At 38.2% G+C, this 19,358-nt stretch overlaps 1 protein-coding gene across 1 annotated transcript in view; it reads right to left on the reverse strand.

Moving 5' to 3' along the window:
- Nucleotides 1-422: 422 nt before the first annotated feature.
- Nucleotides 423-19,358, reverse strand: part of LOC122062356 (protein AE7-like) — a 39,646-nt gene continuing 20,710 nt past the window's right edge. The window contains exon 5 of the mRNA XM_042625944.1: nucleotides 423-1,114. Within this exon, the coding sequence (XP_042481878.1) occupies nucleotides 1,014-1,114 (101 nt within the window). The 3' untranslated portion in view covers nucleotides 423-1,013. The remainder of the gene's footprint in view (nucleotides 1,115-19,358) is intronic.

Raw genomic sequence — 19,358 nt, forward strand, 5'->3', positions numbered from 1 at the left:
TTGAAACCCTAAAGGGAAATAACGATGAGTGCAGAAGAACTTTTCTTCTTTCTCCCTCCCTTGCATTCAGCCATCTCCTCTCTTTCTTCCTTTCACTCTCACCTCTGCATTCAACCAGTTTCTTCTTGGCCGCAAAATCGCAGTACCCTCTGCCTTGCATCAACGATCCGCAAGCATCTCCCCCTTCCTCAATCTCTCCCGCCCCAGCTTTCTCCTCCTCATCCTTCTACTCGACCTCCACCAAGACCTGTTCCTGATTATAGATTTCATCAATGCTCTCTCCCAAGGTTAAAATAAAAAAACTGATTATGGACTAGCTGTAATTTACAAATTACAAGCTTTGCAATTTAAGCACTTGAATGGAAAAAAGAAAAAAAATGCTAAAATATCAAAGTTAAATTAAAATTTGATAATCCCATAAATGACAAAGAAGAAACAGCTTCAATGAAATTGAAAATTAGATCTATTGTGTACAACTTGTTCATACATGGTTTTTAATCTCAGTTGGATTTTTTTTTTTGGTAGATCGTCTGGATTTTGATAGTAATTCGAAAACCCTCCTCAACAAATTCTTCCCAATCTTATAAGAATTTCCTGTAAATTTCGTACAAATAGAAATGGATCTCAGTCACTTCTTGAGACTAGAACAGAAACGGCTATTGCTTTGTGAAGATAAGATAACAGAATTCTCAGCAGTGATGGTGGTAGAGCCAAAAGCTTTATAGCTGGAGCAGCCTTAATCCATCTTATTTTTCCTTTTAGAGTTTGAAGATCAGGTGTTTCGTTCCTCCAATGGCATCCCTAGGGCTTCATCCTTCTCCTCCTATCGATCACTCAACGCCACATGTCATCATTACAGCCCGCGCTATACGTCTTGTAGCGCACCCCCGCGCTATAGACGAGCCAAATCCATTTTCTGGCTGCATTTTGTACATAAATTTCGAATAATTTTTTTAAAAATGTTATTGCTTGTGTCGTATTGAAACAGGACACCATTCCTGGATGCTGTTTGGTCAAGCATAAGTACGAGCTAGACAATCATCAACCATGCTCAAGAGGCTAGGGTTTTCTAGTGCTGCTGCCACCCGTTCTTTATCATTCAACTGCGTATTTACTGCAAGTTGAGAACAGCATCAGTAACATATTACAAAAACCAAATCTTGTAATGCCAATCTAAAGAAGAGGAAAATAAGGACAAGGGAGTTCAACATCCTTATCAGTTAAAGCTGTCAGTTCTCTGAAATGTTCTTAACTTCCTATGCTTTAAACTACTACTACATGTTGATTGCAGCAATATATCTGCATCAGGTGATAGTCATGATGGAATTCCCACCAGGATTATCAACGGGCAAAACCTAAACTGGGCTACCATTGCTGAGGCCCATCGAGTTCATCAATGGGCAAAATTAGGCCCAAGACAGATCCAGTAACACCACAGATGAGATGTACCATGCTGGCCATGGGCTACCAGTGTTATGCATCACAAATTGTATGACATCTGACTGTAAACAAGCTTGGAGTCACCCTACTTCTCCACAACTTTCTCACCACAGCAAGCTCTCCATAAGCATAGATTTTGGGAGAATGTAGGGTGAACCAGACAGTCTGATCATGAGTATTGAAAACAAAGGGTTTCAAAGTGACTTCACATATACTAGTAAAATATATCGTTTTCACATATTTCCACTTGATAAACCTCAAGCATTAATACATGCAGCTTCAGTTGCATGAGTTCCTGGTGCTACCATGATATCTACCTAATAAAACAAGAGGATCAATTAGCCAAAGAACTGAGATTAACATAAGAACATTCAAATATAAAAGCAGCATAAAATGTCAAGTTTGAAATCTTGCACCAACAGCAGCCAGCTAGAAGTAAGACAAACAACTAAACATCCATCCCTTGGAAACAGAAAGTAGGGACCACCATGAAATTAAGAACTAATATGTATATAATTACATTTGCTAAGAGGCCATGGTCATATACAGTCATATTTCATACCATGGTGAAAACCCTTCAGGTGGGGATGGGGGGAGGAATTTCAAGAAGTGTTTCTTGACTTTCTTCCATGGCAAAGTAAGAAATTTTGAGGTTTCAAAATTGATTTTAAGTCATTATTAACAGAGATTACATGAATCACCTTTTCAGCAAGTTCATTCCAGCTAGAAACTTTTGGAGGTTTTCCAGTGACTATTCCAACATTTATTTAGGTGCAAAGCAATACATTCATCAACAAAAATTTCAATTGTTTAACAAAGCATTACGCCAAACCAATTCAGTTTCAGAATTGGGGTTGTTTCAGAGATTCAGAAGCCAAAGAAAAAAAGGAGATTGAAGGTGCATTTTTCTAGTAACCAAAAATTAATCCAAAAAAAATTGTTCCAGATGCAGGTTTGTTACAAAAATGGTGAGTGGGATCAGGGAGTGAATTTGTGTAGAAGATAATTCTGCAAGGGCTCAACAATGATGCTTTGCCAACTAAAGTGAAATATTTTCTTTACCAAAAGGATAACTAGAGATCAAATTGGGTTCATCAAAATTGACATTGCTTGGTAGGGTAATCCAGAAATAAGTGGGGCAAGGGAATACTAAAAAAACCATTTAATGCATTGCCAATTTCGAACCAGTGAAGTCCAGTGAAAGATCAGTTGTGACAGGATCATAGGTATAGGGACAGGACCCAAATTGAGAGAACCAGATAATTATATTTAAACAACTCAGATATGCATGCAATTCTGGCCGAATGGTCTATTTGTCAAGGAGAACAAGTCTCTAAAATTTTATGTTGATCCTACCTTGGAGTCAAGAGCTCTTAAGATTAGTAGAATGAAGACGGAATATATAATCTGTAACTTTATAGAAGATGTTTCTAATAGAATTAAAGTAGGATGTATGAAGTGGAGAGGGGCATCTGGAGTGTTGTGTGATTGACGTATTCCTCTAAAGCTTAAAGGGAAAATTCTACAAGACTGTCGTAAGATTGACTATGATGTATGGGGGCAGAATGTTGGGCAGTCAAGAAGCGTAACATAGATAAAACTAAGCATAGCAAAGATGAGGATGTTGAGATGGATGTGCGGAAAAACTAGGAGAGACAGAGTAAGAAATGACCTGGTTAGAACTGATTTGGGAGTAGCCCCGATTCAAGACAAGCTTTGAGAATGTCATATAAGGTGATATGACCATGTTCAACAGAGGCCTAGGGATGCCTCAGTAAAGAGGAGTAACCAGATTCAGATGGAAGGAGCAAAAAAAGAAAGGGGCATTCCCATAATGACCATAGAGGATGTTGTACGAAAAGACATGCAAAGGCTAGGTCCTGACTCTATTATGACCTCAAACAAAGTTGTTTGGAGGACAAAGATCCATGTTACCAACTGATTTTAGGTGAGATGTTCCTGTGGTGTTGCTTTGTCTCTTTCATTTTTGGTTTTTTCTTCTTTTCTTTTCCCTTTTTTTTTTCTTTCTATTTCCTTTTATTTTACCCTCTCGTGGATCCATGTAGCCAACACTATTTGGTTAGGAAAAAGGCTGAGTTGTTTGTTATTGTTGAAACGATCAGATTGGAAGATATGGGGTAGTCTAAAAAATAGCAGGTCATCAAAATAGCAACCAGATGTAGCAAGTAATAGATAACAGCAAGTAAAAGCAAGAAATAGTAAGTCCAAGCAAATTAGAAACAAATTCAGATTTAGAAATTAGGGTGGACAGAAATTAGCATGTAAAAGGTTCAGGCTACCAGGGAAAATGTTGGGGTTTGAGTCTTGACAGCAGCCACTTTGTGCATGTAAAGAGGAGAGAGAGAGAGAGAGAGAGACCTGCGATTTGAACAAGGGAGTCCCAATCGATCAGAGTGGGGCTGCCCACCTTCATTCATTGATCAGCCATTATGTGTCCTATTAGAAATAGGACAGACCAAAACAGAATATGAAACTAGCTACAAACTCCTAGTAGAACTCAGTCCTAATAGGACTAGGACAGTCCTAATGGGACTAAGAATACACTAAGGGAGGAGTCTGCGACTTGCGCAAGCCTCGTCCTCTTTCATGAGAAACTTTTAACACTCCCCCTCAAGCTAGAGCATAAATGGTAATCAATCAACTTGTTACACATATAATCTACTCTGCTACTCCCATCATGGTTCAAGATCTCGACGAGATCTCGTTTTTTGAGAAAAGTGAAATGGATGTAGAGGTGAGCTGAAAAATGGGCAATATCTTGAGCGAGATTTCGAGATCTCGACGAGATTTCGAGATCTCGGCGAGATCTCGCCACATAACTCAGTTTTGGTCAGGTTTCGGTTCAGTCTTGGTCCAACCAAGGCATATAAAGCATGGTTTCGACCCAAAAGGTGTGATATTTCGCTCATTTCGCCTGAATCTCGCTGGTTTTGACTCTTGGAGCTATATTTTGTGAGAAAAACACCATAAATCAATGGATTTGGTGTTTTTTTCTTAGAGATCTTCTTTGTTAGTAACATTGAAGCAAAGATCTTCAACCTTGGTGGTAGCTTTCTTCTCAAGAACACTTTAAGGTAAAAATTTCTTCCCAAACTATATTTTTCATAGAAACATCATCAAATCTTGTTTGATCTATAGATTCATGGAAGAAAAAATATTTTCTGTTTTTAATTAATTAAAAATGCTTTTCTTCCAAAAAGAATTAAAAAATATGATTTATATATGATGTTTGGTACTCAGTTTTTTATATGCTGGTCACCAAAGGCTGATCTATAGCCTCATGGTTGCCATTTTTTTTTTCGTCAATAAATTAATTAATGTATTTTCTGAAATATATAATATATATTAAATAATTACAAAAAAAATCAAAAAGAAAAAAATTCTGTTTTTTATGGAAATTATGTAGTGTAAATATTGTTAGGTTGCGTTTGGTAATGTTTTTGTTCCAAAAATGACGTTTCGTGTCAAAAACGGAAATTTCAGTTTCTGTGTCAAAATGCAGTTTTTTTTTTCTTGGAACGAAACTGGAACGACGGAACTACCTTTTGTCGTTCCGTCAATTCTTGTTTCTACCTTTTTTTTTCACTTTTTGTTTCACAAAAAATGAAACACACCATAAATGCGCCAAACGCTTTATTCCGTTTTTTCGTTCTCATAGAACGAAAAAACTCCATAAACATTTTTCTAGAACGTTACCAAATGCAACCTTAGTATATTTTGACATGAAAATGGTATTCTTAGTTACACTCTACTATACTTTATTATTAACTATGATACTATTATTAATAAAAAATATAATTTAAAATTAAGAAAAAATTATAAAAAAAAATAGGGGATTAATATATAATAGCTATATGATATTGAATAGTTGTTAATGCATGCATTCATTAATATAATGTTGCTGTTGAATACTTAATAATTCATGTACAAAGACTTTTACGTAATAGTGTTGAAGTTGGAGAACGTCTAATAGTGGAGGTGGAGATATTGCATAGTTACATGGAGATCCATTGTCAGATGAAAAAAAAAAATCAAAGTGTAGGTACTATAAGAAAATGAGAAATTCTAGAGGTGCCATTAGGTTGAAGCAGCATTTGGCTACGGGGTACAAGGATATTACCAAGTGCCCCCAAGTTTTATATGAAGTGCAAAAAGATATGCAGCGGAGCCTACAAGGTGCAAGGTTAAAGAAGGCAGAGAGACAAAGGTTGGATCAAGAATTCGATGAGGTAGTCTTAGAGAGGCACCCAACTACAGTCGATGGTGGTGATGGTGATGGTGGGATGTGAGAGAGGTACCATTACACCGAACCGGATCAAGAGCCGGTGCGGTTCACAGGAGAGGCTCAGTTCACTCATGCCACACAGTGACACGGAACATGGACCATGGTGCACGTTCCCCCACACCTATAAGAGAGGCTTATGTCGACGATTCATAGCTAGTGGAAAGGAGCAGGATAGTATAGACTCGATAGACATTTTGTTAGGAGCTTGACTGACACTCTAGGAGGCTTAAGCATGGAGAGTGGTATTCTTGGGAAGCCATTGCATGCACCGTCAGATACATATGGCATAGGGACAACCGGTTCAGACTATAGCCATTATAGTTTGGAAACCTATAGGCTAGTTTGGACACCAATAGGCCAATTCTTTCCCCTCCACCACTGAGTATGAGGGTCAGTCACACTCCCAGATTGGATTAGGTTTCGTGGATAGCATCTTCGGGGCTACAAAGCCCCAGCCATACATGCTGGTTTCTGTCCATCAAGCACCAACGAACAGCTATAGATCTCGTTCCAACTCATTTAGTTTCAGAGATATCTACCCAAGGATTGGGTATCTCCAGTTTGTTGGTGATGATGTTTATAGGGCTGCTGCGGCAGACTTTTGAGCATTACTTCCGTCATACTATGACATGGCCAGCCTTTGTGCTTCAATCAGAGCAAAACATACTTCGACATCAACATCAACAATAAAGAGGCTATGATGACATGGCCCAGCACACATTTCAGTACTAAGAGTCCTGATCTCTAGGATGGAGTCTAAATGTCTAGTTATTTACTATATCAGTATATCTATGTTATGTACTTTATGCAGCTCTGTTGTTACTTGTTATGTTAATTGTCACTTATCTTATGACATAACAAATTTTCAATGTATGTGACTCATCAATCATCAATAGCAATTAGAAATTATAGCTTTTATATTCTAATGATTATATTGTGTCAGAATGTTGATTGTGGAAGGTGGATTGATGAATATATCATACTAGATGAAGGGTTCGAAGACTCGCCAACTACTTACATAGGATATAATGTCAAAGTACCATTTTGAGTCTAATTTTTAAAAAACTGATGTTTATATTGTGTTTAGAATGACTAAAATAGGATAAATACATAATTTTATGGGTTACAAAGGCCATATGCCTACCGAGATCAATCAACAAGATGAACGCCAAAAAAAAAAAAGATCACGACAGATCTCTTTTTTCTTTTTTTTTTTTGGGCGAGATGTGTGGAAAAACCAAGATCTTAAACCTTGGGTCTGATTCAGCGTCAATGCAAAACTTGTGGGCAACTTTTTTCAAGCTGGGAAAACTAATACGATAGAAAACCAACCATGGCTAGCTGTTAGGCCAAACAGGACCAAGAATGGACTAATAGACTTCATAATGAGTGCGAATGGGTTAAATGGGCCATTAGATTAGTATATTTGGGCTTTCTATTGTAATTAGGCAAATTCTATAAGCCCAAATATGAGGGATTAGATGCCTATATAAAGTTCAATGTTTATTTTATTTTCTTAGAGTCTCTAGATACTTTCTATTTTCAAAAGTTAAGTTGTAATGGGACTTTCCTTAGCTTGTGCATGGAGTGTCTCCTAATTATGTTATTTCTTAGTTCTATAAATAGAGAGAAGGGGCTACACAACATCCTACGACTTTAAGATTCAAACATAGCTTTTGCTTATTAGTTCTGTGAGATTCAGAGCTCCTTCGCTATGAGATGCAGTGAAGCCCTTGGTGGAATGCCAAGTTGGAGGTGAGAGGCCTTGTCCGTCTCCATTTTTTTATATCTTTCTTCTCCTCTTCCTCAAGGTTAGTTTTCTGTAATGTACCCTTTAGCAGCAATCAAACTACTATGTGTGCTAACACGCCCCAAGCAACCAAGCACTTGATCTACAATCAGCTAGTGCTCAGGCACATGCTAACATGCACAGAAGGATTGCTTGTGATCTATGACCGCCATTCGCTTGCTGGGCACGCTAGCTAAAGCTAGCACCCTTATTTGGTTTAGTAAAGAGGGGGTCGCACTAAGATCGAGTTGGAGCTTGGAGCCAAACCCCGTGAAGCAAACCCTTATTTTTGTTCAATCCACTCAGAGGGAGATGTTCTCAAGGCTAAGCATCAAGGGTTTAGTTCACCTATGTGTAAGCAACGTTCACTCATAATTTTTTTGTGGGAAGGGGCTGTATCGGTGGAGATTTATCCATTCCTAAGGTGCTGCAACTGCTGCCCAGAACAAGGGCTAGGAGAGACAACCAAAAAAGAAGAGGGAGAAGATAAGGGAGGAAAAGAAGAGAAGAGAAAAGAAAATCAGAAAAGAGAGATATGTGGTCACGGCAGCCAAGGTTTCAGCCAAGCAAAAATTCAATTTCAAAACTTCAAATCAGTCCTCTCTACTGTGTTACATGGCTATAAAAAGGAAAATCAAAACCTAACAATGGAAACTAACCTAAATTAGCAACTGAAATAAAATCTCCTAATTTACTTGATGGACACCCTACTTTAACAATAAGGAAATAAATTAATAATCAAAATACTGAATTAACTCCAAATTTCCCCACGCCCAATTGCATCAACTCTCCCGGTCTCAAAAGAACTTGACTCTGTCGAGTTAGGTCATGCTCCCAAGATACCCTTGTAAATCGCTTGCTGATGAGGTGGCACATATCTCGAAGCAGACGACAGGAACATAACTCCAAGAGAAGGGAGAATAGGCTGACATGTCATGAGCAGGAGTCAGTTAACGACGTGGCATGTCTGATAACACGTGTGGCATCATTAAATACGTACGGACTCTTTGCTTTACCTTGATGGTGTTCCATGCACCATTGTAGAGGATACCAGCATGTCGTTGCTATGGTTGCCCTAGAATCAAGATTATCAAGGCGGTGAGGCGACCAAGGCGTTTGAAGGTCTTTCAGAGCGCTTTGGCGATATGGTGGGCATAAAGCGCCGCCTTATTGAATAAAGTATTTTAGTGTTTTATTTTTTATGTACCCATTCTATTTGGCTCAAATGGAATATTAAAGTTATATAATACTACTCACATTCTAAATAAAGATTAAAGATTCATACTTCATACCAATGCAAGATATTCATAAAAAATAAATAAATAAAAAATAAACTCAATAAAGTGAATAAACTAAGCTCATATTCATCAATCATCAATCATCATCATAGAATATAATATAAATATATAATTATGAAACAAAATTATAAATATAAAGAAAAGAAGACTTAAAATATAAGTATTTATATAATCTGCAGCCAAGTACATCAAACCAAAACCAAGGACATCAATATTGACATCAATACACAATCAATATTGATAACCAGCAAAACCAAGGAGTTGGATATTCATAAAAAAAAAAAAAAAAAAAAAGAGAGCTGCAGGTTGCAGCCGTTAAAAAGAGATCTGCAGAATAAGCCATAATACTATATCCAGCAGTACCATCTCACAAAGAATAAATCAGAATGCTACCAGCCATAAAAATCAATACTTGATCATCAAAACTCAAAAGAATAATACCCAGTCTACAATACACAATCGATTTTGATAACCAGCAGCCAAGAACATCAAACCAGAATGAAGGAGCTGCATATTCATCCAACAATAAAAAAAAAAAAAAAAAAGTGAGCTGCAGGTTGCAGCTCTATATGGAAAAGAGAGTTGTAGATTGCCCTGTTGCAGTGAAGAAGTGAAGAAGAAGAAGAAGGGAGAAGATAGAAGGGAGACTGGAAGAGGAAAAGAAAGTAGAAAAAAATGAAAAACAGAGGAAAGGAAGCCAAAAAGTATAAGGGAGAGGAAATTAGGAAAAGAAAAAAATACCTCTCGTACTGTAGTTCCACACTTCCAGCTGCAGTAAGAAAAGAAAACAGAAAAAAAAAAAAGTGGGAAATAGAAGAGATTAAGAGAAAGAAGAAAAAGCAGCAGGTAGAACAGTAGAATGGAGGAAGGACTGTGCGCTGGCCCCAAAACCCTTGCGCAATTTATCAATTAGTAACGTAATGTGATTTGGTTTATGTTTTTTTGGTTGAGGTTTTGTATTCAAATACCCTTAATCCCATGCTTCTCATGTGTAAACTTCCCCATATACCTGCTAATTAATAAATTCCATTTGGAATCCCTCACCAAATATTTAAAAAAATAAATAAATAAAAAATGGACATAAGGCGACCGCCTTATGTGCAGCCCCTAATGCAGTTCACTACCTTAAGCTCCCAAAGCCGCCTCAGCGCCTAGACGTCGCCTTACCAATGCCTTGGCGGCGCCTTAATAACTATGCCTAGAATAATGTTACAATGCGCCAAAGGGGTGACCAAGCAAGTACATGATATTGTAACGGCCCAAACTGTAGATGTACTCGAACAACTACAGTGGCCTCTTCTCGAGCTATGGATCCAAAACCTTGCACATGAATCTTCTTGAAAAGCTGCTTCTATGGAAGGTATGCTCAAATAAATTCAGCAGAGATAAAGTTTGCTTCTACCTTGGAATCAACAACTGTATAAATATCAGTAGGATTGGAACCATGCAGGAGAGTACCCTTTTGTCTGAAGAGAGGAGCCCTGCCAACTAGTCTGTTTGAGAAGGATGTAATACTAGCAGAATGAGCTTCGACATCATCATAGTCAATATCATCTGCATCAAGGGGATAAGGATGTAAATCAGGATCGACATCATCACTCTTCTCTGTCTGTCGCTTCTCTATTGCATTAACAGAACGAGTCCTATTGGGGCACTTGTTGGAGTAGTGACCCTTCTCGCGACAGCTATGGCATCTGATGTTCTTCACCTATTCAGTATTCTTGTTGAATTCTGACCTTTTTTCTTCAACTCTGCGAGCTTCAAGCTTTTTTTCCTCTATATGTGGTGGAGGTCTATAAGCTGAAGGAGTCTTGAGCATACTCTTCCAATAAATGGACTTCTCTTCAGCTATCTTGGCATGAGTTGCTGCCACATCAACGTACCTGAAATTAGTGTTGGCTAATTCGAGTCGGATCTCAGTACTTAGCCCACTGATATATCGTATCACTCGTTGCTGGTCTATTTCCTGAAGTCGACACATTGAAGATAGTTTGTAGAATTCGAGGGTGTAGGAATCCACATCCTTGTTGCCTTGTTGAAGATTAAGCAATTTATGAACCATCACCTTCTCATAATTAGGAGGAAAAATTTCTCAATCAAAATCTGCTTCATAACCTCCCAATTAGTAACGGATCTCAGTCTTCTGACAAACCTTGCATGACGTACATCATCCCACCATGAACATGCATACCCAATAAACTTGGTGAGGATGAGTTCACACTTCTCGTCTGGAAGAGACTTATAAACAAAAATTCTCTCCACTTTGGTAAGCCAGTCAAGGAATTCTTTCAGCCTCTTTTCACCATTGAATTCTGGGACCTCAACTTTGATGCTATAATCTCTGTCAGAATCACGTTACATTTTGTGAGGTGTATCTTCGATCCGTATGGCATTAAGTTGAGGAGGTGGTGCAGATGGTCCTTCGTGAACTCGCGCTTCAAACCTTTGAATAAAGGCAAGAATCTTAGTGAGGGCCCCTTGAGTCTCGTCCATAAACTTGTCATATTTTGCCTCATTCTTCTCAACCCTCACATTAGTTTTCTATTGATTCTGAAGGACCTCACAATACAATTTGTGCAACTCAACATTAGTGATGTGACCTGTCATGGTTAGGAAATTTCAGGAAATTTGCTCTGATACCACTTGATGTGGATACGGGTTTCAAAAGCAGGGATCGAATCGCTTAAGGCCCACTTGGACACTCAATAAAACAATAGCAATAACCAATGGCAGGTTCATAATTAAAGTAGAGCTTCAACTAGATGGCAGAATTATAATTAAACTCAAGTTCCCAATGAGGGTGGAAGTTTTGTGAATAAATGAAAATTTAGAAGGGAGTGGCTGACTTATAATTAGATTGAACTTATAGGCCTAAGCAATGGGTACAATATGCTAATAGAAAGGGTGATTCAGGAACTAGAAATAAAGATAGGGACTATAGAAGATAATGGAAGAAGAGAGTGGCAATCTTGGAAATAGAAAAATAAAAGGGTGAAAATCTCACTTTTAAAAGTTTTCTTCAACCGTCAGCGATGAATAGAACTAGCGGACATGGGGATGACCTTAGATTGAGAGAACTTGTTCAGTATGCCTCTATTTGGCCTGAAATTTCAGCCGAACCTTGGAAACCAAAGGGGCTCTCGATTCCGACAGAGTTACTCCTCAAAATAGCTGGCGCAAGGGAGTTTTGTGTAACTGCAATTAAGATCTGGTGCTAAATAGTGACGCAAACCCTTATTTTTGTTCGATCCTCTCAAAGGGAGATGTTCTCAGGGCTAAGCATCAAGGATTTAGTTCGCCAATGTTAAGCAACGTTCACCCAGAATTTTATGTGGGAAGGGGCTGTATCAGTGGAGATCTATCCATTCCTAAGGTGCTGCAACTGCTGCCCAGAACAGAGGCTGGGAGAGACAACAAAAAAAGTAGAAGAAGATAAGAAAGGAAAAGAAGAGAAGAGAATAGAAAATCAGAAAAGAGAGATAGGAGGTCACGACAGCCAAGGTTTGAGCCAAGCAAACATTCAATTTCAAAACTTCAAGTCAGTCCTTATCTATTGTGTTACATGACTATAAAAAGGAAAATCAAAACCTTACAATGGAAACCAACCTAAATTAGCAACTGAAATAAAATCTCCCAATTTACTTGATGGACACCCTACTTTAACAATTAGGAAACAAATTAATAATCAAAATACTGAATTAACCCCAAATTTTCCCATGCCCAACTACATCACTTCTGTTGGCACGTCACTAGCCATCTTTGGCTGCTGTTACAGCAGTACTTCTTCCTTAGTTTCTATTTTATAAGCTTCTAATTGCTGAAGTTTACTTGCTAATTTCTAGAAGGGACCACTAACCAGTGTTGGTCCCGCCTATGCCAGGTCTTGGGAGGGATGAGTTTGGAGTTGATCTCAATCTTTGGCATTTTTGCACTCTTAGAAGTGTCTCATGAGAGGGAAGGAGTCCAGCGCAAGTCACAGACTCCTCCCTTGGGTTTTTCCTAGTCCTATTAGGACTGAGTTCTATTAGAAGTTTGCAGCTAATTTTAGACTTTTAGTTCCATACTTTGTTTTGGTCTGTCCTATTTCTAGTAGGACTTGTAATAGCTGATCTATTTAATGAATGAAGGTGGGTAGCCCCAGTCTAATCGATTGGGACTCCCTTGCTCAAATCGCAAGACTCTCTCTCTCTCTCTCTCTCTCTCTCTCTCTCTCTCTCTCTCTCTCTCTTCTCTTCTCTTCTCTTCTCTTCTCTTTACATGGTATCAGAGCCTTGATCTCCAAAGAAGAAATCGATCAAAGCTCTTTCCTTTCCTATCAGTAACAATTCCACTCTCCATCGTAGGTTGTTACTGGTTCTTCCTAACATGGTTCAAAATCTTGCCAAGATATAGCCGATATCTCAAAAATTTTGGCCTTTTTTTTTTTTTACCGAAACAAAACATGCTACAAAATGGAATTATTACACTATTTAGGTTGAACTTTCAGATTCTATTTAAACACCATCTCGTGAGTTTGACTCCAACTCGACTATCTTGACCAATTTTAACTCCTATTGGCTTAACTTCACAAAAGCAGTGCAAAACTCATTTTTTGCCACACCATCACATCTACTCCATTTAAGATCACTTCAAGTTGAGGATCTATAGACTTCCAAGCCTTAGAAAGGTAAACCACTTTCCCTAAAACCTTTTTTTTTTTTGAAATAGTAACATAAATACATATTGGTTAGGGATAGATTTTATATAGATATATATATGCTAGACACTAAAAGCCAATCTATGACCTCACCGTGTCGAAATATTTTTTGGTTCATAAATATTTATTTTATTTTTTTGGTTTAGAAAATACATTTTCCATCAATGTAAAATTGAAAAAATGATGGTTAATATAGCTTTGATGGAACTCAATTATATATATGTTAGTCAACATTAGTTGATCTACAACTCTATTAGATCGAATTTTTTTTCTAGTTGGTATATAATTATTTAAAATTTTTAAAAATATGATAAATAGATTAATAATAAAAAAATTGAAAAAATAGGAAAAATATTATTTTTTATTTGAAAAATAAAAGAAAAAAATGAGATTAATTTTAAAGTGTTCTGAAGCGCACATGATACTTGTTATGTTATACCATATTTGATTTTGTTGTATTATGTCATTATATTATTGTCTAAAATTGATTAAAAAAATATTTTATGGTGCAGCCAGAGGAAAATGCACATCGACTCCATTATAATAGGCGCAGAATCCAGTTAGGCTGTCATAGTTCTTTCTGATAGACAATCATTATGATTAGTATTGTATAACTAATATGTTTGGGACTTGGGATATTGCCATCTTGGGACTTTGGGACTTCGAAGTTAGACTTGCAAGGAGACAAAAGTGGAGAACTTTAGTTAGGAGTTAAGGAGTTGCATACTATATTACTTTAGTACTTAAATATTAGTTAATTAATGTTGATGTATATTTTGATAATAGCATGGATGTATTATTTACTTGTTTTACTATTACATTATGTCTTGTCCTACTAATATTTCATAAAATCTCTAGAATAGTTTGACAGTTGCTGCCAAACAAGGGTGCAGCTCTAAACACCACTATTTTAATATTTTTGCAAATTTTAGTTCTAAACATGTTTATTGCCTTAAAATAGGCTCCACACCAAGTTTCATAATATGGTTGTTTGACGAAACAAGCAACCGAGCCAAAAAAAATAAAAAATTGACAACTGGCCTAGATCTCGCCCTGATTTTGGTATACCAAAACAAAACGAGATTTCGTACCATGCTTTAATGTAGAAGTAGGTCACACTAGGTAAACAAACTTCCAATATGTTAATCTCAAACCAATTCAAATCTGACTTCACAAATTAGTCTCAACATAAATCAGAAAAAAAGTCCAGATACAAAGGAAATCAGAGCCAGAATTTAATATGACCAAACGTATTCCAATGAATCAGAAATAGACTCGAAAATAAGCACTTGCAACAGCAAGCACTAATCCAGAAAACAAACCGACAGCAGCAAACAAAACCTAGGCAGAATAGAGGGAGGGTTTGTAACTGAGATCTGGCCGAGTATCAGAGGGTAAATACCTGATCGATTGCTCCCCTTCGAATGGTCCTTCAGCCCTCCAAAGGGTGTCCAGAAATACTGAATAGAGGCTGAGAGAACAGGTCCAGTCGATACTCCCGAAATCCTTCACTTCTGCGAAAACCGATAGCTGAACTGGCTGTTCTTGTTCTGCAACTCAGGAATGCTGTTGTACCTTCAACCGATGCCTTCTCTCACTAAAGTCTCTCCCTCACAACACAGATAAAGAGAAGTAAAATAAAGAACATAGAAAAAGAGAAGAAGATGGGTAGGCATGGGTGGGATAATGGCTATCTCACCCACAGCTATCCCAGCTGTTGTCTTCCTTTCTCAGGAGATGGAGCAAGCAAAACTGCAGTAAAACTTCATTATTCAATTGTAATTTGTGTCTACATCAACCCTATTTATATAGAGGTCTGAATTACAAAAATTAGAAACTTGACACAAAATAGAAACTAAGAAAATAGAAGCTAAATCAAAATAGCAACTAATGCAATTAGCAATTAATGAAAATAGAAGCTAATTCAAAATAGAAATTAATGCAATTAGCAACTAATTCAAAATAGAAACTAATGCAAAATAGAAACTACCACTAACTTCTAATTTAGGAAACAAAATAGCATCTAATAGGAATTCCTAAAAACATAACCATACTACTAAATTAGGAAACTAAGATAGGAAACTAAAATAACAGCACAAGGGAGCTTCTTATGTTGGCCAGTGGCTTCAAGGCTGCTTCTTCCTCCTTCAGTGATGGATCCCATGATGGGGATCTACATCAACTCCCCCCTCCTTAAAATCATTCATCTCCGAAGAATGGATAAAGGACATATAGTGCTCATAGAGATCCGTATCAAGACGCTGAAAATCATCGGCATGGATCCAAGTGCTATCTTGTCGAGGACGTCCTATCCACTTGACTAGAAATGAGTAGTAACCCTTGCCACCACGAATAGTAGTGAACTTGTTGTCAAGAACTTCTTCAATAACATCATTCTTAAGGGTCACAAATTGGGGAAGTCTCAAAGTATGCTCCGTATCTCCGTCATCAGAATGATGGCCCACTTAAAGTGTAAGATCGGCAACATAGAAAACATTGTTGATCTTCATGGTAGGAGGCAACTCCAACATGTAGGCATTAGGACCAATGCACTTCAAGACCTTGTAGGGACTCATATTCCGAGGATGGAGCTTATACAAAGTACCGGGAGGAAAACGCTCCGATGGAATTCGAACCATAACCATATCACCTGGTTGAAATTCCACATAATGGCGATTCCGGTTAGCATTTGCCTGATACCCATCATTACTGACGGCTATGCGATGACAAACATCAACATACATCGCTATGATATGCCTCAGAAACTCATCCGCTTCAACACTAACATGGGCATGAGGTGGCAATGGTACCATATCAACCGATTGTTGTGGTGGGAAGACCAAGAACAATCTCAAATGGTGTACAACCAGTGGTACGATTGACAGAACTGTTGTATGCAAATTCATCTATGTCAAGAATAGAAGGCCATATCTTCTCATAGTCATGAACCAAGCAACGGAGCAAATTGCCAAGGCTTCTATTCATCACTTCCGTCTAACCGTCTGTTTGAAGATGGAATGCGAAAACTTTAACTTGGTGTTAGTTTTCAGCCATAGGGTCTTCCAAAAATAACTCATAAATTTTACATCCCTATCGGAAACGATTGACTGTGGCAAACCATGTATACACACTATCTCTTTAAAAAAGAGCTTAGGTAGGTGACTTGCATCAAGAGTCTTCTTGCACGGGATAAAATGTACCATCTTGGAAAAACGATCCACAACAACAAATATAGTCATACCTTTCCTGTGTAGGGGGTAAGCCTAGGACTAAGTCCATGCCTATGTCTAGCCAAGGTGCATGTGGAATGGGTAGCGACGTGTACAAACCCACATTCTTCTCTGCTTTAGCAAGTTGACTAGTGCCGCATTGTTGGATGACATACTGAACATCCCTTTGCAAATGAGGCCAATAGTACAAATCCACCATCATAGAATGTCTTATCCTTGCCAAGGTGTCCACCCATTCCTCCTCTATGTATCTCTCGAACCAAGTGGTTCCTTAAAGAGGTATTCGGAATACAAAGACGTGTGCCCTTAAATAAATATCCATCAATGAATGGAATACTTGTCATCCGGTCCTCCTTGTAATTTTCCGAACACTTTCGCAAAATCAGCATCATTAACATACTCATCTTTGATGTGTTCCATTCCTGTGCTTTGTACGGTAAAGGTATTCATCACTAGCACCTTCCGACTAAGCGCATCATCCACTTGATTCTCTTTTCCAGCTTTGTACTTGAGAGCAAATACATACTCTTGCAAATAAGAGATCCGTTTAGCATGCCGATTGCTAATGGTCTTTTGGGAATGCAAGTACTTAAGTGCCTCGTGATCCGAATATAGTATGAATTCCTTACTGATCAAATAGTGTCTCCAATGCTTGAGAATTTGAATGACGGCATAGAGTTCCAAAATCATATGTAGAATATCTTCTTTTTGCATCATTCAACTTTTCACTGTAGAAGGCAATCGGATGACTAACTTGCATAAGCACTCCTATCCCCACATGGGATGCATCGGTAACCACTTCAAACATGAGAACAAAATTAGGTAGCCTAAGCACTGGGGCTTATGTCATCTTCTGTTTGATCATGTTAAATGCTTTAGTGGCAGCCAGGGTCCATTGGAATGGCGCTTTCCCTCCTTTCGTGCACTTCATGATAGGTGTCATAATAGTGCTAAAATTTCGCATGAATCGTCTATAGAACGAGACAAGGTCGTGGAAACTTCGAACTTTCGTCAAAGTCTTAGGAATAAACCAATCTACCATGCTCTTAACCTTCTCGAGATCAGCTTCTATACCTTGAGAGGACACAATAAACCCAAAGAATATGACTTTAGGCAACATAAAAGAACACTTATTCAAATTGATGTAAAGCTCCTCTTCCCGTAGCACCTTATCACACGCCTCAAATGTTCAAGATGCTCATCTTAGGCTTTGCTATAAATTAATATGTCATCAAAGTATACCACAAGGAACTTGCCAATAAAGGGGCGTAACACGAGTCATCACCCTCATAAAGGTACTAGGTGCATTAGTAAGGCCAAAGGGTATAACCTTCCATTCGTACAACCTTCCATTGTCTTGAAAGTTGTCTTCCATTATCCCCTGGACGAATCCTAATTTGATGATACCCACTTCGTAGATCAATCTTCGAAAAGATAGTGGCTCCCGTTAGCATATCCAACATATCATCCAAACGAGGAATGGGAAATATGTACTTTATCGTGATCTTATTGATGGCATGGCTATCAATACACATACGCCATGATCCGTCCTTCTTAGGTTTCAATAGGGCTGGTACGGCACACGAACTCATGTTTTCTACTAGAAATCCTTTTCGCAAAAGGTCATCCACTTGTCTCTTGAGCTCGGCATGCTCGGTAGGACTGAGATGATAAGTGAGCAGATTTGGTAATATTGATCCAAGCACTAGATCAATAGCATGTTGTATGTCCCTCATAAGTGGTAGCTCATCCGGCAGCTCATCGGATACCAAATCAGAAAAATCAGCCAACAAGTCTCTAATGGGTTAAGAATGTGTCACCTCTTTCACCGATTCAACTTCCTTTGTAACAAGGGCTAGAATCAGTCCGGTTTCTTCACTTGTAACCAAGAACTCTCTATGGGGCAGCACGCATAATTTCTTGTCCAACATGTCTTATTTGTGCTTGCTTTATATGGTTGCTACTTTGGTTCAATACCTTCTTTAGAAGGGGCCTTCTCAATATTCTTCAAAATATGTTGTTTTTGTACTTGGACAGCCCTCAACTTAGCTTTCACTTGAGGTATGTTAAGTCGGTTTAAAGTAAGAGGCTTTCCTTTGTGATCGAAAAAACACTGGTTCTTGGTACCACCAACCAAGACATTATTGTCATATAGCCACAGTCTTCCAAGCAACACATCAGTTAGCACCATAGAAATTACATCACACCACAGATCCTCTTCATATCCTGAGACCTTCAATGGCACAGAACACCGCTGGTTTACAACCATGGTGTTATTGTCTAAAAGTGACATCTTGTAGGGTTATGGATGGGGTTAGGTCCTAAGCTATCCCTCACTCACAAAAGCTTGAGACACCAAATTTACACAACTCCCGCTGTCCACAATCACTTGAGCCTTGTGAGGTCCACTAGTCATCAATGTATAGAATATGTTATGTTTCCTCCAATCAAGAATTAAAGTATCGGTATCGGCAGCGGCAGCCGTATCAGCCGGCTAAATTTAAGATACGTATCGGAGGGTATCGTATCGTATCGGAGATACGCTAAGATATGCTAAAGATCAAGGATTAAAGTATCGGTATCGATTGCCGCATTGGTC

Source organism: Macadamia integrifolia, unplaced genomic scaffold (assembly GCF_013358625.1).
Source record: "Macadamia integrifolia cultivar HAES 741 unplaced genomic scaffold, SCU_Mint_v3 scaffold1002, whole genome shotgun sequence".
In the NCBI taxonomy this organism is placed as follows: domain Eukaryota; kingdom Viridiplantae; phylum Streptophyta; class Magnoliopsida; order Proteales; family Proteaceae; genus Macadamia; species Macadamia integrifolia.